The 26412-nt window shown below is 43.3% G+C and overlaps 1 protein-coding gene across 30 annotated transcripts in view; it reads right to left on the bottom strand.

Moving 5' to 3' along the window:
• The window catches only part of TLN2 (talin 2), a 482025-nt gene that overhangs the window by 113186 nt on the left and 342427 nt on the right, over positions 1–26412 (bottom strand). For all 30 annotated transcript variants that reach the window (XM_035261780.3, XM_078333299.1, XM_078333307.1 and 27 more), the window contains 8 exons: positions 26088–26382; positions 22619–22785; positions 18256–18384; positions 16000–16113; positions 13800–13913; positions 10317–10451; positions 7697–7825; positions 4942–5044 (listed from right to left, as the gene is read on the bottom strand). In XM_035261780.3, the coding sequence (XP_035117671.1) occupies positions 4942–5044; positions 7697–7825; positions 10317–10451; positions 13800–13913; positions 16000–16113; positions 18256–18384; positions 22619–22785; positions 26088–26382 (1186 nt within the window). The remainder of the gene's footprint in view (positions 1–4941; positions 5045–7696; positions 7826–10316; positions 10452–13799; positions 13914–15999; positions 16114–18255; positions 18385–22618; positions 22786–26087; positions 26383–26412) is intronic.

Genomic DNA, 26412 nt, shown 5'->3' with positions numbered 1-26412 from the left:
TCTTCAGTTCCTTCCATCAGCCCTCTTTCCTCTCATCTTTAAGGCATCATGCGTGCAGTGCTCACCTATGCAACCGCCTTCCGACGCCTGCCAAAATGAAATGGGGCTACTTCTGGGCTGCTTTTCAGACACCAGCTAGAAAGCCTGTCTTCCTGGATGTTATCAGTATCAGATGACACAACCTGCAAAGCAGTCTCTTCTCTACTAACTATGCATTTCATCGTCTGCACAACAGCTGGCAAGATTGCGGGCAAATGTAGAAATTTTTGAAATTTAAATCTCTCCCATTACCTCATGATTTTATAAGAATTTTATCATACTTTTCCTTCTCCTAGAATGCTAAAGGAGTCCCACCCAATCCTCGAAGCCCTCACCAGGTGTCCATTCTGCTCTGAAAATTTCCCCTGCCCTTCCATTGGGATCAAATTTTACGTTATTATTGCAAGTATTACACATATTGTACAATAACTTTGTGTTCCTATTGTGCTCTTTTAAATTTTTATTTTCAAAGTAATACATGTACACAGCTTTTACAAATCAAAGAGGATTTTGCTTGTAGTGATGGCAGAATAACTTACTGTGAATCAAGCTTCCCACATAGAAACTCTGGAAAACATACATCCAGAACATCTATTTGAAGGCACTGGAGAAAGACCAAGGCACCAAGGTAAAGAGGGCCAAGACCTTGAAAAGAAGGAAAGTACGGAGAGGCGAGTCCAATGTTCACGGTGGCTTTTTCTCTAAAGGCATTTCCTAATTTGTAACCTGTTGCCAAGAAGCTGAGAAGCTGAGTAAAATTTCCTGAAATCTCATGGGGTTAGCAAAAGAAAAAGCATAGTTCTGAGACCAAGAACAGAACAGCCCTGGTAAACAGAAACCCTTTCAGATGGGATACACAAGGTGGCACCCTCAAAGGTAAACCGGAAACAGACCTCACAATTTCCAATCAGCTCAGTTCCCGCATTTTTATTGTGATCTGTCCTTATCTTAACTACCTGCCAGGAGCAAAGAGTAATCCAATGTAGGGAGAAAAACATATTTCAGGGCCTCAAGTTATCTCTACTTAAAATAGCAATGTTCAGTCTTAAAGAAAAAGAAAATGAAAACACAAGGAGACAGACCAATGGCTGATAAACCGAGAGGGGGAAAAACAAAAATGAAACCAAAAACAACCCTGACAGTAAAAACAGGCTACAGGTGATCCAGACACTAGGACACTAGACTTCAACTTTAAATAACTGTGATAAATATGTTGAAGAAATTAGACAACATACAGAATTTTGGCAGAGGCACAAACTGTAAGTAAACAAATGACTATTCCAAAACTGAAAAATATGATACTTAGAATTAAAATCTCAATTGAAGGGGTTGAAAGCAGAATAGATACTGCTAAAGAGAAGAAAAGTGAATGGGAAGATAGATCAAAAGCAAATATTGAGAATAAAGCATGGAAAGAAAAATGATGAAAAAGAAAAGTACAGGAGATGTAGAAACACACTGAAATGATTTAACATACGAAAAAGAAAGTGGGACAGAAGCAGTATCTGAAGAAACAAAGGTGGAGAGTTTTTGAAAACTGGCATAGGACAAAAAACATCCCATTTTCAAGGAGTACTTACAACCCAAAGGAGGACAAATACATAGGACCAATACATCCTTCAGGCACACTGCTGAAAAACCAAAGACTAAAAAAACTCAAAAAGCAGAGAAAGGGGGAAAAAATAAAACCACATTATCTTTATAACTAACTTCACAGCATAAATAAAGGAAGCCAGAGACAATGGAATAGCCTCTCCAAAGTGCTGGAAGAAATCAACTAAAATTTTGTAAGTGATATTATCCACCCAAAATAAAAGGTAAACAAAAGCATCTTTAGACAAACCAAAACAGAGAGAACTGGTCACCAGTAGATTAATACTAAGAAAAATAATGAAAGGAGTTCTTCAGGTGGAAACGCAATGATCTCCAAGGAAAACTCCTCAAGACGCAGAAGGAATGAAGCGTGATGGAAAGGGCAACTATGCGGGAAATCTAAATGAATAAGGACTATCTGGAACAATACTGAGATTATACTGTGGAGACGAAAATACGCCTAGAATTAAAACATACAACAATAAAATAATTGAAAGAAAGGTAAATGAAGTTAACATGTCCCAAGATTCTTGCACTATTCAGGAAGACATAAACAGAGTAACTTGTATTAAAGAAATCATAAAGAATAGTAAATTAACGTACAACTAACAAGCTAATCAAGAGGAAGAAAACAGAGTTTAGAAAGTGCGTATGAATCTGAAAGGAGGCAAGCAAAGAGGGAAAAAAGGCACTTACCACAGGTAGGCACAGAGAAAACAAATAGTAAGACAACAGACTCGAACACCAACATATCAGTAATTACACTATCTATAAACAGACAAATCACTCCAATTGAAAGAAAAAGATTGTCACACCACCAACCAATCTCTGCCCTCCTCAAAGAACAATGACAAACTTGGAGGATACCCAACCCATTCACTATAAACGTGAAGAAAAACTGAAAGTAAAAGAATAAAAAAGAAATGTCACGCACACATTAAGCACAACAGGGACTTCTATGCTGAAAACCATATAACTGGACTGAGAGAAAAGAAGTCCTAAATAAACGGATATTCAGAGATTAGAAGACTCAGTGATATAAAGACGTCAATTCTCCCTAAACTGATTCTATGTTATCCCAATAGTAGTTTAAAAATACTGATTTAAAAAAACAGTATATATTTTTTTATTTTGTAGAAATGTACAAGTTGATTCTAGAATATATGTGGAAATCAAAAAGGCCAAGAACAGTCACCACTAACTTGAGGAAAATCAAAAGTTGGAGGATGTGCATTACCACACATTAATACTTAGTACAAATACTTTAGTATAAAACTACAATACAGTAATTACAGAAGTATAGTACTAATATAAGAACAGGCATAAACTGACCCAAACATGTATGTTCACTTATGTTACAACAAAGTGGCACTAAAGATCATTGGAAAAAGTGGGCTTTTCAATCAGTGGTGCTGGGTCAAATGGATAACCGTGTGGAAAAGCAGTTAAGTGAACCCTGCTGCTCATAAACAAAACTCATTCCAGAAAGATCAACGTTCTAAACATGAAAATCAAACAGTGACGCTCAGGATATGACAGAGGAGAACATCTGCATAATCTTAGGCAAAAGTTTTAAAATACGACACAAAAAGTACTAACCATAAAGAAAACAAAAGGATAAATTGGAATGTATTAAAATAAAGTCTTTGGGCATCAAAAGGCATTTTAAGAAACTAAAAAAGCAAGTCACAATACAGAAGAAATACATATAGGTAACAAAGAACTACAAGTGAGGAAAAGACAATAACCCAATTTTCAAATAAGGGGCAAAAGACACACACACACACACCACAAAATGGCCAATAAACCTGTGAAAAGGTCCTCAATGGCACTGCTCATTGGGAGATGCAAATTAAAATCATAATGAGCTACTATGACTCACAAACCAAAAGGCTAAAATTACAAGATGAACAATACAAAGTGGTGGCAAGGATACAGAACAACTGGAGCTTCCTTCCATACACTGCTGAAAGAAATGTACTGAACACATGCAGAGCCACTGACCTAGGAAACCCACTTCTAGGTACACAGCAAGAAAATGCTTAGTATGCTCACTCAACAGCAGGGACTAGACTTGTTCCTGGCAGTGCCTTTTGGAAACAACGCAAATGACCATCAACAGTGTAAAGGACAGCTATGTTCAAGTAATGTAACACCATAGAGATAATGGAAATGAAAGAACCACTCTATGTACCACAGATGAGTCACACAAACATAGTGCTGAGAAAAAGCAGCTAGACATGAGGACCACATATTGTATTATTCCGACTACTTACAGCTCAAGAACAGGCAAAATTCATCTACGCTGCAGAAGCCATGAGCGTTTACCTCTGGGGAAGGAGGAAGGGGATGCAGTGGTTGGGAGGGGGCACAAGGGAGCATCCAGGAGGCTGAAGACGTTTGATTCCTCCCTCCTAGTAGTGGCTTCTTGGGTGCTTTCAATTTGTGAGAATTTATGAAGGTATCCACTTAGGATTTATGCTGTTTTCTGTGCCTATATTATACTTTGATAATAAAGCGTATTTCGAGAGGAAGTCAAGCAGTGTTACAGTGTAACAAAAGCAATAATCCCTAACCCTTCCCTCTTCATCCCCCCTCCTAGAGCCACTCAGTTCCTTAAACTTTCCTTCCATATATGTTTTAAAGAAATGTGCTGATACTGAAACCTCTTGGTTTTAAGATGTGAGATATGTATACACTTCTTACAGCAAGAGCATTTCCTTATTGGGTACCTTTTCTGCTATTCTTAGAGCTGATGATTATGCAATCTGGTCCTTACAGAGGCTCCTATTTAAGGGTCTCCCACCTTCAGGGGCACCTGGCATTACCCACACTCAGTACTGCCTCACCCCCCAGGGTTCTGCAATACAAATCGCTTGCCTCCTGGCAGCTCCCCTACCCCTCAGGTTCCTGTTTCCTCGTCTCTACCTATTACCACGCATCTGTCTCCTTGTTTTCACACGTTGCATTGACATCTATTTGTTGTCATTTCTTACTCTCTTCAACCTTTTTTATGCTTTTGCTTTAGTGGGATTTCTGGATTCACAGATAGGCCTGGAGGTCTATTACTATTTCTTCATAGTCTAATGGGGGCAATCCATAAATGGTTTGGGGGAAGCATATTTTATTAGTCTTTGTGTGCTTCACATCAAGCCCAGCAACAAGCATACGGTGCTTGAAAAATGTATGGTGAGCTGCTGGAGGAAAAAAGTCAGGCGTATTGTCAAAGGAATGAATTCCCTTCTCCCGCATCCCCTGCCCAGCGGGCTGCACCTGGCCACACTGCAGCATGAAGGGCATGGGTCTCACCTGTGTAGTGTTCGTTGCCCTGCGCGGCACAGGTCAGCAGCTGCGCCATGGAGGAGCCCACTGCCTTGGATGTGCTTCCCAGGTCCTGAGCACATTTTTCCAGCTACAAGAATATTCGAGGAGGAAAATAACTTAGAAGAAAAGGAACATCCGCTGAGGTCTTAGCATAATTTAGAAAAGCCATGCAGATGAAACTTTGAGCCCCAGCTCTTTCCCAGTAACAGCACCAAGCTGCAGCAGGGTGGTACAGAAGGGAGCCTGAGCTTTAGAACAAACAAAGCGGGGTGCCAATTCCTGCCCCCTGCTCCCTCCCCTCCCAATTGCTAGCATGAGATTGAGTAAATGACTGAACCTCTCCAAGCCTCAGTTTTCTGAGGAGATCATAATATCTAGGCTCACAAGGTTTCCAGAGAATTAACATAGGCTCTCAACAAATGGTAGCTATTAGTATTATGCCTTTAGAAGCTAATTTAGAAAGTCTGCAGCAAATCCTTAGCGAGAATTAATTATGGCTGGGCAGGAAGTGGGCAGACATCCAGCTGTACCACCTTCCTGGCATGTGGGAGCATCGACAGTGTTCAATTTGATCATTATACTCTGAGGAGTTCCAACGGAAAGGAAATGCAATAGCAATAGAGGGTTGGAGTGGCAAATGAGATTATGAAAATGGGCACAGAGTTTGCTTCCCATGAACAGCATGTTATTTGCTTTGTAAAGTGAATAAAAAATGCAGGGAACGAAGTCAGTAAAGGCCTAGGGTATGGATAATTATTTGATTACTAGATGAGGACACCATTTTGGGAGGGAATTTCTAGGTATACTGCGAGAGCGCAAAAAGGCATCAGAGAGCAAACGCATCTTAAACCCCGTAACGTGTCTTCTGAGATAGGCAGGGCTTTCCAATAAAATACAGCCTGGTTCATTACAGCAAACAATGTGTTAGGACACAACACAGAGTTTTTGAGAGCAGTTTCCTTAAAATGTTACGGTGTTTTGCTGCATCCTAAGTGACTATGTTCTATGGAAAGGTGGAATTACATGTCATGCCAGCCTCTCCTGCGCTCCCTGGGGCATAGGACTTTGCAAAGCTGCTGGCCCAGCAGTTAATCCCAACTGTCACTAACTGGGTGACCTTAGTTAAGTGACTTAACCTCTCTAAGCCTGAGTTTCTTCCTTTTTACAATTAGGGGAACTTGTAATTTAACACCTCTTTTCTGAGTGCTTCCTATGTACCAGGCATTGTTCTATGGTACAATACATGCTCATGAAGTCCCCTGTACATTCTAAAAGTCTTTAGTTCATTCCAAGAGCCAGAAGCTCTCAAAATCACAGGTTTTAGAGTCCTGCAAATCTGAATTTAAACCTTGGTTCTGCTCCTAACTGGCAGGTAACACTGGACAGAACGGTGACAAACTCTGCCTCTGTTTTCTCACCTGTAAACAGGGTTAATAAAACTTGCTTATAGCCAGGGCGTGGTGGCTCATGCCTGTAATCCCAGCACTTTGGGAGGCCGAGTTGGGTACATCTCCTGAGGTTGAAAGTTTGAGACCAACTTGACTAACATGGAGATACCCCGTCTCTACTGAAAATGCAAAGTTAGCCAGGTGTAGTAGCAGCACATGCCTGTAATCCCAGCTACTCAGGAGGCTGAGGCAGGAGAATGGCTTGAACCTGGGAGGCAGAGATTGTGGCATTGCACTCCAGCCTGGGCAACAAGAACGAAACTCCATCTCAAAACAAACAAAACAAAACAAAGAACGAACCAACCAAAAACCTGCTCATGAAGCTTACTACCAGGATAAAGTAGTACTGTGTGTGTACAGGGCTTCACGGGTGCTTCATATGTGGTGACATTTGACTAGCAATGTTCAGTCAGTGTGGGAAGAGCATGCAAACGAGAGGGACTAGTACCATTTCAGCCAACAAAACTCTGACATAAGCATCAGGAGGTGTGCTAATATGACCACGGTAGATTTCTAGTGCCATTATTCCATTTGCAGTATGGCTTTCCCATAGGGATGTGCTTTGCCGTTGTCCATCCCAGTGCTTTGCATTGGACTTTGCAAAGAGACTTTGGAGTAATTTTTTTTTTTTTGAGTAAATTTTGAGTAAATCTTTTTTTTTTTTTTTTTTTTTTTTTGGAGATGGAGTTTCACTCTTGTTACCCAGGCTGGAGTGCAATGGCACGATCTTGACTCACTGCAGCCTCCGCCTCCTGGGTTCAGGCAATTCTTCTGCCTCAGCCTCCTGAGTAGCTGGGATTACAGGCGCGCGCCCCCATGCCAAGCTACTTTTTTTGTATTTTTAGCAGAGACGGGGTTTCACCATGTTGACCAAGATGGTCTCGATCTCTTGACCTAGTGATCCACCCCCCTCGGCCTCCCAAAGTGCTGGGATTATAGGCGTGAGCCACCGCACCCGGCCAGTAAATTTTTTTTTAAATGACTGTTGATAACCTTTTCTGTTTATCATGATAGCCTCACTGCTACCCACTTCATAGATAAAATACTTGAGACGTAGAGGAGATACAGGATGTGTGCACCACTACTTGATGATGCACCTGAGTCCAGAAGCCAGCACTCCTAAGTCCAAACCTAGTTCCTCCACTTACCCTGGGCGTTCTTTTCAGAGGAAGGCCACAGGATTAGAAATTTCTCCACGTGCCTCAACATTTAGCAAACATCTTAACCACAAATAATTTAACAACGTCACAACAAAAGGTAGACCCGAACCCCAGCTGACTCTAACAGCTCACCGTTTCCCCTGGAAGTGGCTTCAGCTGGCTCTCCACGGCCGCCATCTTGGCATCTTGCAGTTCATTCTTAAGCGTCTGCACAGTGTTCAGAGCTGAATCTATTTCCATTGGACCACAGGCTTCATGGGCCTGTCAACAGAGTTGGGAACATGTGTACAGTCTGCTTGAGAAAAGTCCCCAACACTTTTTGCAACGTATAAAATGCTTTTCTCGATACACCTAGTGATTCTCCAAATCCAGAAAGAGGGGCAAGGAAAGCAAGAATTTTTCCAGAGAGAACAAAATCACCCTCAGTGAGAACCTTACTCTCAACTTCTCTAAACCATCAAGTATGGATGTCTCATAACTGGATATATTAAGTCTTCTGGAGGTGATCCTTATGTGAAATGCACTTGCCTCTTAGTCTCAGTGGATCATTTATTCACTGTGGCTGGGTTGTTTTTAGGGCACCTAGCACAGCCATGTATGTACACAGAGGCGGGAAACATGCAGTGAATGAGTGAATGAACAAATGAACCTACCCAGGACTCTGGGGGCAAGTCTATATCAATTTACTGATTCTCTTTACAAATTTCTATATCATAAATCATTATGTTTCTGTATGGAAGATTATAAACCTTTTTTTCCTTAGAAATTTATGAATACTACTTCATCTCCTGGTTATTTAGAAGACTGATCTCCAAATTCTTTGCCCTCAATATACACATGCACAAATAATTGTATACATGTGTAATTACTGATCAGTATACTAAATAATGGAACGCTTTCACCTCTTTCCATTTTTAGATTATAGTAACAACAGGAGAAATAAATACTAGTTGATTTATATGTGCCAGTATTAAGAAGGAAACTGGGGCACAGAGAGGTTAACTAACTTGTCTAGGTCACAAAATTAGTCAATGACAGTCTCATTCCAGAGCCTGCACCTTTTTTTTTTTTTTTTTTAGAGACAGAGTCTTGCCCTGTTACCCAGGCTGGAGTGCAGTGAGATGGTCTTGGCACACTGCAACATCTGCCTCCTGGGTTCAAGTGATTCTCATGCTTCACCCTGTCTCCTGGGTTCACGTGATTCTCATGCTTCACCCTCCTGAGTAGCTGGAACTATAGGCGTGCACCACCGCATCCAGATAATTTTGTATTTTTAGTACAGACAAGGTTTCGCCATGTTGGTCAGGCTTGTCTGGAACTCCTGGAATCAAGCAATCTACCCACCTCAGCCTCCCAAAGTGCTGGGATTAGAGCTTGCACTCTTAATGCTTAATCCTTATACTACAGATGAAAAAATACTGACGGGTATGGTGGCTCACCCCTATAATCCTAGCACTTTGGGAGGATTACTTGAGCTCAGCAGTTCAAGACCAGCCTAGGCAACATGGTGAAACCTCATCTCTAAAACAAAAAATATGATGAAATCTCGTCTCTAAAACAAAACAAAAAAATTAACAGGACGTGGTGGCACATGCCAGTTGTCCTTTCACTCAAGTGGCTGAGGTGGGAGATTACTTAAGTCCAGCAGATCGAGAGGTTCCAATGAGCAATGACTGAACCACTGCACTCCAGTCTGGGCAACAGGGCAAGAACCTGTCTCAAGAAAAAACAAAAAAAAAACAGTGTCTTCCTGTACCCAGTGGACAGCCTTGCTCGAGTCCCACTTTGAGGATCACTGTTCCGGAGCAGTGGTTCGACGTTGGTATGTGTGTCTCACTCAGCAAACAAGCTTGTTAAAATGCAGATGTTCAGGCTCTACGATGAGAAATTCTAATCTGGTTTCTCAGAGACAATGCCCAGGGATGTGCATTCTAATAACCATCCCTAGATGAGGACCTCTTTGAGATACACATGTCTAAATACTTTTTTATTAGGTATTTCTAAAGCTGCGGATGTTTTCATGTGGCTGTGTAATATGCTCCTCATATTAAAAATTCAAGTCAGCTTCTACCTTCTTCTCTTACCAATTTACGAGGCTACTTGTTTCTGTAAAGGGATTGCTATAGTGAAGAAAAGCGAATTCATGCTAGAACTTCATGCTAATATCACATGAAACAGAGTAGCAAACGAGGCCCTTTGGTATTTAATATGCTCCAGAGACAGAAGTTCATTTAGTCTTCAATTCTGTTCTCTTGAAAACCTTGTTAAGGTGAAGGCTCCCATGCAAGATGTGAAAACATTAAATAATAAAGATGACCCTTCAAAGTCGATGCTCTGCCTATATAATTCCTTATTAAGTTCATAAGATGATACCTGGAATATATGAACACTTATTTTGGCCCACAGTTTAGCTGGCACCAAGACACTGATGACTACCATTATCCCCTAGGACTGTGAAAAATGGACCACTGCTTGTCCCAGGAAATGGGAGGAGGAGGAGGAAGAGGAATTACGCAACTCAACTCAAAATAGTCCAGCCAAAGGCATCTGAAACTGATGCCTTTGAATACTAGGTATGGGAGACAGTGGCTTAAGGCAATAAAAGCCAAACCACAGGGGCATCTTTAACAGTCATGCAAGTGGAATGGACACCTCTGCCAAGATAGGTTCAGCAGTGTTCAGGTCCTGGGTGGTACCCACGCCACCCCAGCTCCCTTCCTGACAAGCTAACCCTGTGACACGGTCCACTTGCCTTCTGCGAGGCAGTACGCAGCTCCGCCAAGCTGGTGGCCAGATTCTTGGCACACTGGCTCAGCTGCATGGCTGCAGCCTGGTCACTCACGGTGGGCACTGCGGCTTTGGCAGAGGAAACCATCTTGCTTCCAGGCTGTAGAGAGAGATGAAAAGAAAGTAAGATGGCTCCCGGGCAGCAAGAGACAGAGAGGAGAGAACCAAGCAGCGAAGCCTCCACAGCAGTCAGAACTGATTGTGCCCTAAAAAAAAGGGAATATTAAACAACGTGTCCCCTACTCACAAGCTGCCACCTCAAGTCAGATACTCTAGAGCAACACATTTTAAGAATGTTTTAAAAAAGAAGAAATGGAGCTGCCTTGGAGGGTAGAGGAGGTGAAATTAGAATAGTGGCTTGAAATTCTCATTTAAAACATTTCAAAGAGTTTCTTATTAAATAGGTTTCCTTGTATTTCTCAGGATAGCTCTGTATTCTGAGTCTCCCATACACCCAGAAGGCTGCTTAGGAATATGAAGACAGACAAATCAAACAGCTAAAATGACCTCACATCTCACAAAGCAGAATAATTCTACCAGTGCATGGATATCTATATGTACGTACATATATTTTGAAAAATAAGATCATACTATGTACTCTATTTCACAATCTCATTGTCTCACAACATTTCCTGCCTTTTAAATAGGTATATAATATTCCACTGTATGCCTCTGTTGCCATTTCTCAATTCTCCATTGTTGGGCATATTTCTATTTTTTCCAATGCAATAATGCTATGATAAACAGCTTTGTAGCTAAATCTGCATACATTTATAACTTTCTCTGTATAAATTTTTAAAACTAGAATTTCTGGATCAAAGAGTATACATACTTTTAGGACTTTTTTTTTTTTTGAGACGTAGTTTCGCTCAAACTCCAGTTATCCAGGCTGGAGTGCAATGGCACGATCTCAGCTCACCGCAACCTCTGCCTCCTGGGTTCAAGCAATTCTCCTGCCTCAGCCTCCTGAGTAGCTGGGATTACAGGCACGCACCACCATGCCCAGCTAATTTTTTGTATTTTTAGTAGAGACGGGGTTTCACCTTGTTGACCAGAATGGTCTTGATCTCTTCACCTCGTGATCCTCCTGCCTCGGCCTCCCAAAGTGCTGGGATTACAGGCGTGAGCCACCGCGCCCGGCCAGGACTTTTAATATATATGTTATGAAACTGCACTTAGAACAAGTGCCAGATGATAAATATTAAGGACAAAATTAATGTTTTTAATATTTAAAGTTACTGAATATTTATAAGAAAAGCTACAATGAGTATATAAAAAGCACAAACAGATAATTTTGCTTAATAAAAAATAAGTGAAACTTATGAAAAATGTTTAACATTGTGAGTATCGGAGAAATGCAAAATCAAACAAAAATAGTTTTACAGAGTGAACTGGCAGAAACATACATGTCTTCTTAAATGCTTAATTCACAATCTCATAAAAGATATACTGAAAAGCATGCTCTATATACAGCTAAGTTGTAAATTTAGTTGTTCAACCTCCTGGAAGAGCAATTTTATAACATGGATGAAGTTTAAAATGTGCAACCTTTTTATCTGTCAATGCAATTTCTACTTATTTTCGACCTTCCCTTGTAGAGATCTGCGTGTCTATAATAGCAAAGTTAAAAAAACAAAACAAAGGCCGGGTGCGGTGGCTCATGCCTGTAATCCCAGCACTTTGGGAGACCAAGGCGGGTGGATCACGAGGTCAAGAGATCGAGACCATCCTGGTCAACATGGTGAAACCCCGTCTCTACTAAAAATACAAAAAATTAGCTGGGCATGGTGGTGCGTGCCTGTAATCCCAGCTACTCAGGAGGCTGAGGCAGGAGAATTGCCTGAACCCAGGAGGCGGAGGTTGCGGTGAGCTGAGATTGTGCCATTGCACTCCAGCCTGGGTAACAAGAGCGACACTCCGTCTCAAAAAAAAAAGGGAAAACAAGGGCAGGGACTGAGTGGAACCAGGAACACGTCTACACAGCTCTATCTTGAAGCCCTACAATCTTCCCAGGGTGGAGACAGTACCCATGACTGGCTCCAGGTCCTCTCCCCTCCCAAATGCAGAAAGGAATGCCTTGTCCAAGTCATGATTCACAATGTCCCAAAGATAAAAATAAGCAGTTTGCAATCCTATTGCCAGGAACTCAAGCAGAGAACAAAGACATGGGCACACAAAGATTTGTATCACATCACAAGTTAATCATGATGGCAAAAAATTAAAAAGCTGTATGTCCATGAGAGAAAAGTCAAATGAAGAGTATAGTCATCTAACAAATGATTATTCAAAATCATTAACCCTCACAACATGTTAGATGAAAAACACAAAGGTCCTATATACAACGAATACCAATTTAAAAGAATACGCGTATATATATATACACACACACACACACGTACATACCTGTGTTGTATATGTATGTAGTTAAAATATGAGGTGATGCATCAAATCTCTCATGTTTTACTTCTGCATGTTAGAATTACAAAACTTGAAAAATGAGCCAAATAGATGTATTGCTGGGTCCTATAAATATCAGTTGAACTAGAAAGGGATGAGGAATTGACCCACCTCATCATATCAACTGCTTATAACATGTAAGTCGAGTAAAAGTGCTGATAAAGAGATTTGAATATAAGATGCATGTAAAGGGAACTTTTCCCACAGCTTAATATTTTTGTTTATTTGATTTTCCTTAAAATGAATCTATCCTTTACCCCACAGAGACTGACAATCCTAACTGTACAACTGCCACAAAGAACGATCATGTCTTACAAGAAGATGCATTGAACAATTCTTTCCCCAGTCCATGAATAACGGCATTAAGCTCTCTGGAAATGAAAATCCCAGCACTTTGGGAGGCCAAGGCAGGTGGATCACGAGGTCAAGAGATCGAGACCATCCTGGGTCAACATGGTGAAACCCGTCTCTACTAAAAAAAAATACAAAAAATTAGCTGGGCATGGTGGCGCGTGCCTGTAATCCCAGCTACTCAGGAGGCTGAGGCAGGAGAATGGCCTGAACCCAGGAGGCAGAGGTTGCGGTGAGCCGAGATCGTGCCATTGCACTCCAGTCTGGGTAACAAGAGTGAAACTCTGTCTCAAAAAAAAAAAAAAAAGAAAACCTAAAGCAATGCCTAGTCCTAGGCTGTTCATCACAACTTGCAACTTTTGACATGTTTTCTTCTCCCTGAAGAGAAATAAACACGACAATCCTAGGAAAATGGGTCATATGCCATCTCCCCAGGGCAAGTTCCCTGCATATCAGCAGTCTGCTTTGACAAGCTGAATCCATCTCTCCTGAAACTGGAAAGGTAAAGAAGAGGCCTTCAAGGCCTACCTACTGCAAAGACTTAGCTGATGCAGGGATTTAATCAACTCCTCTCCCTAAAGGGCAGCCCCTGCCCAGACAGCGGCTCCGAGTGAGCCCAAGGTGACCACGGCCGTGTTACCTGGAGGAAGTTCTGGCTGGAGATGATGAGAGCCAGCTGGGCACTCAGGTCTTCGGCTTGAGCTTGGCTCCCCCGCACTCCCTGGACCAGCTGAGGGATGTGATCCGCCACTGCCTACAGAAGGTGAGGAAATAAAAGCATCATGGCTAGAATGGTGGGATCATCCAGAGAAGCTAGAACAGTACCCAAGTGCGGTTTCTGGATGTGCCGTCCACTCCCGAGGGACACTAGCCTTGGAATGACACTGTGCAGTAACTTAGCTGGGTCCTTACCAACACGGAATCCCACTTTGTGGGCATCTTCTCCACACACACTCTACCCTGTGGTCCTGGAGGTCGCAATACATTCCTTAGAAGATGACTGTCTATGATAAGACCTAAAAGAATTTCCCTAGTCGCAACTCAAACCATCTGGCTCACTGGTGTTGCAAAACTAGAATCAAAGGACCTACATGATTCCTGGGCGGTAAACCAGTCATGCGGCCCCTTGTTCAGAAGGCAAGGGAAATGCTTGTCCACCAATGCATGTAAGTGCTTGGGCTTCTGATTTCACAGACATGCATTCTGTGCACCAGCCTTTGTGTTGCCATGGCCCATCTTTCTCTGTCCTAAGTAACACTTCTCATTTCTCAAACCGGAGAGCCCAAAGCCAGGGTAAAGGAGCGAGGTGCTGCATTCCGTGAGGCAGGGCTGCTGTAAGTAACAGGCTCCTACGGTGCCCTGGGAGATGACCCTTTATTTCTCTATGTTCTGTCCACATTTCCTTTTTGTGCTCACACCTCTGAGAACCTCACTAACCAGAGAATGAGGTAAATGAGGTTCTCAGAGGTCACAGCACCATGGCCATTGTTGTGGATAAAGGCACTCAGCGCATACTGGCCTGGTGACATGTACTTTTTCTAGGGCTGCTCCAGCACAGGTTAAAAAAAATATGGAATTTTTCCCAGGCCCCCTTTAGGACTGCTGGTTCTGCTGGTTCTGGTCATTTGCTCTACTTCCCTCTCTCCATTTTAATCCTTTCATTTCTTGGCAGTGACACTCGAGACCTAGTATCTTAAATCTCTTTGCAGAAGAGGGGCAAGAGGCCTCACTCATCCAGTGGCATGACCCTGCATGTGAGCAGCACATGCTCCCTGAGAAGAAAGCAACCAAGTTTTCACCCCCGCTGGCCAGCTGAGCTGAGGACCCAATAGCAAGCAAACTCCCCATAGTAGGGGACTCGCTCTCAGCAAGACCCTTCTTTATCCACAGAGGACCCAAAGACACTGGCTCAGGACCCTACTCTGTCGCTGAGGCTTTTCTTTCTGGAGCACATTCAGTCCCCAATAGCAACAGGGCTGGCCTTGGAGAACCCAGAATCAGGAACAGAGGGCTCCAGGCAGCTCCCCATCAGAAGTAAAGCCATTTCTGAAGTGGGAACAGTGGCACCCCTCACATGTGAATCATTTGGCAGAGATTTGAAGGAGGAGAGAGGGTGCAGTGAGTTCTTATAACCCCAGCACAGACAGATGTGCCTCCCACTCAGCTACCGAGAGTAGCTGCAAATACTTCCAGAAGATGCCAGCCAGATGTGCCACCCACGTATGGGCAAGGGCTCTGCAACTGGATTTGTGTCTGCCACGATTCAGAGGTGCCCTGGGAGAGTCATGTCCCTGGACTCTTAGAGAAACCAACAGGGGTGTTTACTGTACCTTTTGCAGTAAACTGGTCTCAATTTAGCATCCAGGCCCAGGTGTCAGAAGAATAGAGACAAAGCGGAACAGAGAAAGCACCAAAGCGCAAAGCTGCAGAAGCCAGACTGGATGAAAAGTCCTTGAGGTCCAATTAGGAGAAAGCAGGAAATGAACCCTGCTCCAGGGAGCAAAGGCCAAATTCGAGTCCTGCCTCTAAAAGAAATGCACTCTAGAAACTCAGCACTTCCTTCCTATTTCAGAGGCCTAAGACGGCCTCGTCATTGATCCTCTTTGGTTCAGGCTCTTGTAAAGAAAATTGTGGACAAAAGGAAGAGAATGCTGGAAGAAAACCAGACGTTCCTTCCAAACACAGGCCAGCCACTTAAGGGACAAAAACCAGACGTGTATACACCTGCAACATGGGAACTGCAGCAAACTGGATTAGGAGCTTGGATACTCTCTCGTAACTGAAGTACCAGGGGACTTGGCGTTCTAATGTTATCAGGGTCATGTTATCAGGAACCTCACCTTGCAACTCTGGACCAGCTGCTGCTGAGCCGCAGGGTTCTTGTTGGAAACGGCCGCGTTCTGGGAGGCGGCAATGGTCTGCGTGGCTGCTGCTGCGGCCTGCTTGGCTGCAACCTGCAGAGGAGTGACAGATGAGTCAAGGTCTCCATATGTAACACACATGCATGTTCTGCATTCACTTCCACCAGAGTCAGCACAGGTTTGTTGCTCTACAGGAACTCAAAAGAGCAGGCTCTGCCTTTTAAATCCAGTGATAAAGGCTGGGCGCTGCGCTGTGGCTCATGCCTGTAATCCTAGCACTTTGGGAGGCCAAGGTGGGTGGATCATCTGCGGTCAGGAGTTCAAGACCATCCTGGCCGTCATGGTGAAATCCCACCAAAAAAAAAAAAAAGATTTTGGGAAGCCGAGGTGGGTGGATCACGAGGTCAAGAGATCGAGACTATCCTGGTCAACAAGGTGAAACCCCGTCTCTACTAAAAATACAAAAATTAGCTGGGCATGGTGGTGCACGCCTGTAGTACCAGCTACTCGGGAGGCTGAGGCAGGAGAATTACCTGAACCCAGGAGGCGGAGGTTGCAGTGAGCCGAGATCATGCCATTGCACTCCAGCCTGGGTAACAACAGCGAAACTCCGTCTCATAAAAAAAAGAAAAAGAAAAAAAACCAGTGATGACCCTAATCTTACAACACACTATCTTCCTTGTGTTGACATCCCCTGGGACACGTGACAAAGACAGGAATTCTTGAAAGCTCAAGCCTTAAAGTTCATTTGTCTTTCTCAAATACAGAAGGGATGATTCCACAGTGTGAATGACACTGACAAGCTGCACCAAATCTAAATGTTTTCAGGAAAAACAAATCTCCCACAGGTAGCATAGATAGTTGAAGCATAAACGCTGGTGCCCATGACTCTCCTCTCAAAGCAATCAGAAGCCTTAGTTACAAAACGTAGAGCATTTCCCCCCATGGCACTTCATCACTTTTACCCTCTTGTCTTTTTCCAAGAACATTACTTTTCTTCCAGACTGTAGCAGACTGCATGTGGAGGCACTTCTCAATACACAGGCAGGGTCTCAGCTTCCAAACTCTCAAATCTTAGTGTAAGGGTCTCCTGTGTGCATCTGTAGTATAAACTTTCTCTTCTTTACTTTTTTTTTTTGAGACAGAGTTTCACTCTTGTTGCCCAGGCTGGAGTGCAATGGCGCGATCTCGGCTCACTGCAACCTCCGCCTCCCGGGTTCAAGCTATTCTGCTGACTTAGCCTTCTGAGTAGCGGGGATTACAGGCATGCACCACCATGCCCAGCTAATTTTCTTTTGTATTTTTAGTAGAGATGGGGTTTCTCCATACTGGTCAGGCTGGTCTCAAACTCCTGACCTCAGGTGATCTGCCCGCCTCAGCCTCCCAAAGTGCTGGGATTACAGGTGTGAGTTAACACGATCATCAAACTTCTTTTTTTTAAACAGTTTGTGCCTATTACTATTTCAACTTTTTCAGAATAAATATTTCAAAAAATAACAAATATATTTCACTTACTCCCTTCCATACCGCTCCACCCAAGCCTCATCTCCACCTCCAGTCTTTGAAGTCCGTATTTCCTATGAGAAGCCCTGAGAAAGTCATTGCCTCCAACAAAATAGAAACATTTTTGGCAAAAGGCCCTTCTTGAATGTGTATATCCTTTAACGCTGGAAAAAATGCTCTGGTTCCTCCTGAAACGAGTCAGCATTCTATTCCTGAACAGGAGACGCAGAAAGGATTTGAGCTTACTGAAGCGGTTTTTTCCCATTGTGTCAATGCTTTTATAGTACTCAAACCTTTAAACAATGATGTTAACTTTGACTTAGCTTTCTGTCTTTTGTTTTTCTTTGAGACAGAGTCTCACGCTGTTGCCCAGGCTGGAGCGCAATGGCGCAAGCACGGCTCACTGCAAACCTCCGCCTCCCAGGTTCAAGTAATTCTCCTGCCTCAGCCTCCTGAATAGCTGGGATTACAAGGGTTCACCACCATGTTCGGCCAATTTTTCTATTTTTAGTAGAGACAGGGTTTCACCATGTTTGCCAGGCTGGTCTCAAACTCCTGTCCTCAAGATCCGCCCACCTTAGCCTCCCAAAGTGCTGCAATTACAGGCATGAACCACTGCGCCCGGCTCACTTGGCTTTCTTTCTATGGTCATCACTTTGTTAATTCAACTATCTCTTCAAATAGCTCTGCAATCTAAGATGGGCATCCCCGAAAGCCGGCCTCTTTCCTGACCTCCAGCCGGTTGACGATTTTTTTCTTAATAGCATTCTGGGCAGCTGCGTTGGTTGCTACCCGGAGACCTTCTGCAGCTTCTCTCAGCCTTTGCTGCTGGTCTTCATTCTCTGGGTTGGCTGCAGCCCCCTGCGAAGGTAAAAATACAGATTTCAAGTGGTCCAGTGGGGACATCACTGAATTCATGCCTTCAGTATTATTTTTTCTTAGTAAGAGAAGGCATTTGGAAGGACAGTTGGATGCTGCAAGTAGGATCTTTATGACGAAGATGTTTGCTCATCAACAAAAAATACCTACCAGAGGATGTTTCAAAATTGCATGGCTAAGCAGTTAGAAATCCAAGGTAATAATTAAACACTTGAGAACATTGCTTTGGTGGTCCATACAAATTAACCTGTGGCCAGAAACCCAGGGTTTAAAAGATAAGAAGATTAAATCTCCCCTCTCCCCAGCTCTCCCAGGGAGAATTTTCTTTTCATTGGCATGACACCGTAATGACATATGTCTTCACGTCACTCCTGATATACCCCGTGGCACAGGTAAATGTGAAGGGGTAAGAGTCAGTGTAAACTCATAGGCACGGACAGAGGGAGGAGGGGGAAGGATGGAGGAAAGGCTCCGGAATGCCATTAAAAAAGACACCAAGAACATTCTGTTAAAGACAGACCATGACCAGAAATCATATTCCTAGAGAGCCAGAGTTGGAAAGTATAGGAAAGTAGAGATGGGACCTAAATGTACTGAATTAATGAGAGAAATGTAATGCCCTCAACCGGACAGAAAACGGGGCAGGCATTGTGCGTAGCCAGTCACACTTCCTTTGTCCAGCCCTAGCCCTTTCACTCTGTTGCTTTTAGTTGACCGTGTCTTAGAAATCTAAGTGGATTTAGATGGGTGGGATTCTGAAGCAGGGGAAGGCTAACGGTAAGGTACAGAAAGGATATAACTGTACTCTATAGTAATTCAAAAACATTCACAGCACATCCAGCCTTCCTCTCCCAACAGCAAGAACAGCAGCAATCAGGATTTCCCTCACCAGGGCCCGAATGCTTTGTAACATGTGCTTCATGTCTACAGATCAACGACTTTCTTCCTATGAACCCTTTCAGGCAATAACATTTGCTCTGGAGGCAGAGAGAACAGCAGAGACCAGAACATTGATTTATCAAAAATCAATTTTCTGAATGTCTAGATTTTCCAAGTGGCCAATTTGCTAAATTTACCAATTTATAATAAAAGTTATATCAATGCATACAGATGGAATAGGTTTAATGTCTGTGGCAGAATTATTCTGGCAACCCTCTTGAATAGAATCTTCTATTCTTCCAAACGTTAACCACTCTCATAATCTTCATTTTGTGTTTCTAGCAATTAAAAATGTTCATTTCTTCATTTCATATGTAAAAGGACGTTTGGGCTACTTTTGGATTCTTTTGCAAGTTTATCAAAGTCATTTTGGTTTTTTCCGGTCATCAGATATATTCTAAGCCGCTCCTTTATATACGTCTCAAGTGCATATCAGCCTTAATTTTATGTATTTCGAGCAGCTGGAAACCAGCATTTCTGCACTTCACACTGATGTGGATGCTCTGGGTCCTTGCTCAGCAATGTCTTTTTTTTTTTTCTTTATGGTGAATATGTATCAGATATGGGGTACTAATCTTGGTCCTGAAATCTTAGTTACTAATCATGAAATATATTTTTTCTGCATGTTAAATATAATCCTTCAAACTCTAACCAGTCCATGTTCTTTAGCTTTCAACAGAATTCAGCAAATTAAAATACTGCTACAAAGACAAAATGAAAACTTCTAACTAAAAGTTAAAAGAATTTACAGAAACCCTTAACATGTCCCATTTAATGTAAGTAACCAAAACACCCAAAATCACATAAATACTTAGAAGAAACAGTTTTTGGTAACTTGGTAAATGCAGTGAATTGGCCTGGTAAACAGTCACATCAAGAAACAAAATGTAGGCCGGGCGCGGTGGCTCAGGCCTGTAATCCCAGCACTTTGGGAGGCCGAGGCGGGTGGATCCCGAGGTCAAGAGATCGAGACCATCCTGGTCAACATGGTGAAACCCTGTCTCTACTAAAAATACAAAAAATTAGCTGGGCATGGTGGCGCATGCCTGTAATCCCAGCTACTCAGGAGGCTAAGGCAGGAGAATTGCCTGAACCCAGGAGGCGGAGGTTGCGGTGAGCCGAGATCGCGCCATGGCACTCCAGCCTGGGTAACAAGAGCAAAAACTCAAGTCTCAAAAAAAAAAAAAAAAAAAGAAACGAAATGTGCACACTGGCCTGGCCCAGTACTTACGTGGCATTAGTATTCATCTTTTTAATTTTTTTCAGTTGTAAAATAAGGAATGGACTAGATTCTTTCCAGACTAGCAAGTAATTTTTTTTGAACATGAGTTTGCCTGAAATAGCTGCAGTGTAGACTGACAGAGGTGGGATAAACTAGTAAAACTTTAAAAAAAAATTCAACTACTATATAAAACCTAATATATAATTTTTATATAAATATATATATAAACATATATATATACTGCTTAAAGAAGGGAATTAAAAGCAGAGCTTATTGGCTGAAACAGGGATTAGGAGACAAAGGAAGGAGGCTCAGACTCTGCCCCTTCCTGCGTCTCTCCTTCACCCCTACCCACGAGGCGTCTCTAAGAACTCTCACTCCTTCAGGTAACACTATGGCCAGTCAGCCAGGAGAGGTCCTTTGCGTGGCTCAGTATGTGTCACAATATGGTTTAAATGAAGTAATGGTCATATTAGGTTGAGATATACCACCACTTCCCTGAAGCCAGGGAGATGACATAAGATATGGAGACACTTAATGCATCTTTTCTTTTTTGAGACGGAGTTTTGCTCTCATCCTCCAGGCTGGAGTGCAGTGTCGAGATCTCGGCTCACTTTAACCTCTGCCTACCAGGTTCAAGCGATTCTCCTGCCTCAGCCTCCTGAGTAGCTGGGATTACAGGCGTGTCCCACCATGCCTGGCTAAGTTTTTGTAGAGACACGGTTTCACCATGTTGGGCAGGCTGTTCTCTTAACTCCTGACCTTAGGCAATCTATCCACTTTGGCCTCCCAAAGTGCTGTGATTACAGGCATGAGCCACCATAGCTGGCTTTAATAAATCCTATATGCATAGAAATACATTTAAAATATTATTTTGGCGGCAGGAATTTGAAGGTGATTTTTATTTTTTTTCACGTTTATCTCCATTTTCTTTCTTTTTTTTTTTTGAGACAGTTTCGCTCTTGTTACCCAGACTGGAGTGCAATGGCGTGATCTCGGCTCACCGCAACCTCCGCCTCCTGGGTTCAGGCAATTCTCCTGCCTCAGCCTCCTGAGTAGCTGGGATTACAGGCATGCGCCACCGTGCCCAGCTAATTTTTTATATTTTTAGTAGAGACGGGGTTTCACCATGTTGACCAGGATGGTCTCAACCTCTTGACCTTGTGATCCACTCGCCTCGGCCTCCCAAAGTGCTGGGATTACAGGCGTGAGCCACCGCGCCCGGCCTGCATTTTCTATTAATTCTACAAGAAATGTGTGCTAGCTACATAATAAAAACCCAGAAAAAATATAGCCTTATTCATGTAAAACAGTTCTCACCTAGGGGTACATGTTAGAATATCCTGCAGAACCTAAAGACACACACGCAGGCACACACACACCCCACACACAGATAAACACACACTTGGTCTTACCAGTGACCTTATGAATCAGGATCTTGGGATGAAACTGAGGCACGTGCATTTTAATATGTTTCATGGGGAGCTGTGTAACAGACTCCTGGTTCAGAATCACTAGGTTTTATAAGCACTATGCTATAGCATAGCTGTCAAAAAGCATGAAACTAACTCTTAACTCCTCATCCTTTTATAATATTTAAAACTGTGACTGGAATCCAAAGAATGGTGAAGTACGAAATAGTCTACCGTGCAAAATCTTGATAGAAGTTTGGTTGAGAAGTCAAGGAGAGGGCACAGTAACACTAAGGCATTAAGGAAGAGAACAGGGTTAGGTGAATTTGCTGTTGAAAAATACTAGGTTTAAATTAGTCACCACGTTCAATGAAGACCACAGAAATGACCAAATGGAACAAGAGCCTTCCCTCACGAAGGTGCTTTGCTGCCAAGGCTGAGTCAGTACCAGTCCCCTGACGGATTTCATTCAGACGTTCCATCACCTACTCTGCCACAGGAACAGGGTTAGATGTTGCGAGCCATATAGGTTTTAAGCAAATCAAAATGCATTCTCAGCTGACCATCCCCCGTCTGGAAGGTACCTCCCAATCTTAACACTGAATAGCGTTCACTTTTCATGCAAACAAATCCAGTAGAATACCTTTGCAGCTTCCACCATGCGAGCAGTGGAGTCGGCCAAGAGTTTTGCTGCTGCCAGGAGCTTCTTCGAATTCTCCATGTCGATTTCGGCTTCTGCATCTGATCTCATGGCATTGACAAGGTCTGACGTGGCTTGGGCCAGGACCCGTGCCTGGCGCACCATTTCACCTAGAGGATGGAATAGAGGATGTGGTCTGTCTGCTTTCCAAAGGTCAGTGAAACCTCAGGAGCTGTACAGTCTTGTGTCTCCTCTGGTACGTGGGAGAAAGGAAACTGAAGCACCGTGCTCTACTCCTAAGCTGTGCATCCAAATTAGAACCCAGAAGGAAAATATTCCCTGTGGCCACCAAGATGGTACTCCCCAAACATACCCAGGCTCACCCGTTCACTATGAGGCACAAACAGGACAGAAGCAGCCAAAGAGGGACATGTTATAAAAAGATAGGGCAGGGAGGCCAGGTGCAGTGGCTCACGCCTATAACCCCAACACTTTGGGAGGCCAAGGTGGGTGGATCACCTGAGGTCAGGAGTTTGAGACCAGCCTGACCAACATGGAGAAACCCTGCCTCTACTAAAAATACAAACTTAGCTAGGCCTGGTGGTGCATGCCTGTAATCCCAGCTACTCAGGAGGCTGAGGAAGGAGAATCACTTGAACCCAGAGGAGGAGGTTGCAGTGAGCTGAGATGGTGCCATTATACTCCAACCTGGTCAACAAGAGTGTAACTCCATCTCAAAATAAAAAAAAAAAAAAAAAAGAGAGAGAGAGAGACAGCAGGGAACAAAATTACACAAATTTAGCGTTAGTAAATACTTATTTAGAAAACATTGTTCTCTTCACTTTGAAAACCACTTACACAAAAGCGTTTATAATAAACGTTCTGAAGAACTGGCACAGAGCAAAATTATTTTTCGATTTTCTATTAATGTGTAGGCGAACTAGCATTAGATGAGGGATATCACACAATCCGCTTGATGTATGCCGTTTGACCTCTGCTAACAGAAGCACATCCAGACACCAGCTTCATGTTCAAATGCTATGACTTGCCTTGGCCTGGAGTTTGCCCTGTCAATTTTCTCTTTGCTCATCCTTTTTTTTCCCAGCACTGATTCTGATCTTGCATTATTGTTTGGTCTTATTGTGTCCCTGTGATTTTACTGAAATCGATTTTAATTTTCTTCTGCAAGTAGGAGGGATATACCAATCAACATTAAAAAATAGAACGATTCAAATGTGAGGGATTTCTTCCTCTAGCAAAGGGCATGACAACAAAAAGGCGGAAGAAAAAGCTTTTACTGAAATAAAAATGTGCTAAAGTCGGTGTGGTATGCTGGACTGGATCCTGAGACGGAAAAAGGACATCAGCAGAAAAACTGATGAAATTGAATAATGTCTGTAGTTTAGTTAGTAATGTACTAATGCTAATTTCCTGGTTTTGACAAATGTGCTATCCTATAGGAAAGATGTCAAAAATGGAGAAACTGGGAAAGGTAATGGGACCGCTCCAAATTACCTCTGCAAATTTCTTTTGCAGATTTTAAAGTATTTCAGAATAAAAGGACTATCAAAAACAACAATGAATTCAAATATGTGGAGCATTCCTATCTTGTTAAATCATTTAAGATTACAGAAGAACACAAGACAACTTTCTAAAAAAAAAAATCTAAACTCATTTATAAGGTATTGTTCTAGGCTGGCAAGGAAGCCAAAAATAGATCTCTTACAAATTACTAGTAGGGATGCAAATTGTGGGTCCTTTCCGGAGAAAAATTTCTTAGACACATTTAACGTAAAAATCTACCCACTGGCCCAGCATCTCCATTAATAGGAATTTACCCTACACATGAACCTACAAAAGTAAACTATTTTTACAAGAATGTTCACTTCAGTGTTTTTGTAAAAGCAAAACAAACCAACAAAAGACTTAGAAATGACCGCAATGTCCACTAAAAGATTGGTTAAATTATGATACCTATACAAAATAGAATACTCTGCTGCCACCAAAAAGATGAGCATACAGGTGGCAACAAAAAAAGTCCAAGCCGGGCACGGTGGTGCACACCTGTAGTAGTCCCAGCTACTCCAGAGGCTGAGGAAGGAGAATCTCTCGAACCCGGGAGGTGGAGGATGAAGTGAGCCAAGACTGTGCCACTGCACCCCAGCCTGGGCAGCTGGGTTTGGGGAGACTCACTTTTCAATACAGTATAAAAAGCTGTACTGCAAATGCTTTTAAATGGACCGTGTATTATGTACGACACTTTGGGATCTGAAAACACCTTTCTGCCGGAAACAAACTGTCCTCTTAGGGCTGGCCAACTGAGAGACTGCACAGGCTCAGCAGGGAACATGCCTTTGATATGCAAACTAACCAATCCAGAGCTTTTCCTCCTCTGTCTGGCCCAGACACCCAGAAGACAGTTTCTCTGCCTGGATCATCCTGGGGCCACATACCAGGTAACTAGCTACCACTTCCACAATTTAGAGCCTGTCAAAATTATTTAAACTAGCCAGTCCTAAATTGTTTACCCTGCCTTGAATTTCCCAAGGAAGCTCCAATAAAGGCCATGGTCGGGCCAGGCTTGGTGGCTCACGCCTGTAATCCCAACACTTTGGGAGGCTGAAGTGGGCGGATCACCTGAGGTCAGGAGTTCGAGATCAGCCTGACCAACATGGAGAAACCCCATCTCTTAAAAAAAAAAAAAAAAAAAAGGTCATGGTCTAGACCAACCCTTGCTCCTGTCTTCTCCCTCCTGACCACCCCGGTGCTCCCCCATGACCCTGTGTAGCATGCAGTGACCCCCTCCAGGGGACATGCAAGTATAATAAACTTCATTCGGTGGCCGGGCACGGTGGCTCAAGCCTGTAATCCCAGCACTTTGGGAGGATGAGGCGGGTGGATCACGAGGTCTAGAGATTGAGACCATCCTGGTCAACATGGTGAAACCCCGTCTCTACTAAAAATACAAAAAATTAGCCGGGCATGGTGGTGTGTGCCTGTAATCCCAGCTACTCAGGAGGCTGAGGCAGGAGAATTGCTTGAACCCAGGAGGCGGAGGTTGCGGTGAGCCGAGATCGCGCCATTGCACTCCAGACTGGGGAACAAGAGCGAAACTCCGTCTAAAAATAAAAAAATTAAAAAAAAAAAAAAAACTTCATTCCAAGCCTTGATCTTGTTTCCTTCTGTGGCTGCTCCAACTTTGCCGTATCATACCCAACACGTGCATTTGCAGAACAAAGGAATTCACTGTGAATCTAACAAAATAACAAAATCTAACCAGTATAACAAAAACCTCGTAAACTTTGCTGAAGTCTGTAAGCATGGGTATGGGAGCGCCTTTTATCTTTTTCCAAGCTTCAGTGGGGCAGCCCTGGCCAGTCATCCAGGCAGCCTTCATCTTCCCTGTGAGTGAGCAGCACCATCAGGAACCCCAAAACTCACCCACACACCCACCCACAGCACAGTGCCTTACCAGCATCACCCATGGAGCTGAAGATGCTCTCGGTGACACACATGATGGTGTCGGTAGCCTGGTCATAGCGGCCGATGGGCTCGCCTCGGCTGGCAAACTGCCGCACATGCTGTAGGAGATCATGCAGGGCCTGGCTGACCACGCTGGCCGCGGCGCTGACCTGCTTCAGGAGCTCACTATCGGAGGTGGCCGCCTGGCAGGCGCGTACGCAGTTCTCCACCGAGCGGTCCACCAGCTTCCCTGCTTCAATCAGCTGCTCCTGGCACACAGGGGAGCTGATAGTGGGGCTCACAACCTGAAGCGAGACAGGAACAGGTTTTGGACA

Source organism: Callithrix jacchus, chromosome 8, assembly GCF_049354715.1.
Source record: "Callithrix jacchus isolate 240 chromosome 8, calJac240_pri, whole genome shotgun sequence".
Taxonomy (NCBI): domain Eukaryota; kingdom Metazoa; phylum Chordata; class Mammalia; order Primates; family Cebidae; genus Callithrix; species Callithrix jacchus.
This window is presented reverse-complemented; position numbering and strand designations above follow the sequence as displayed.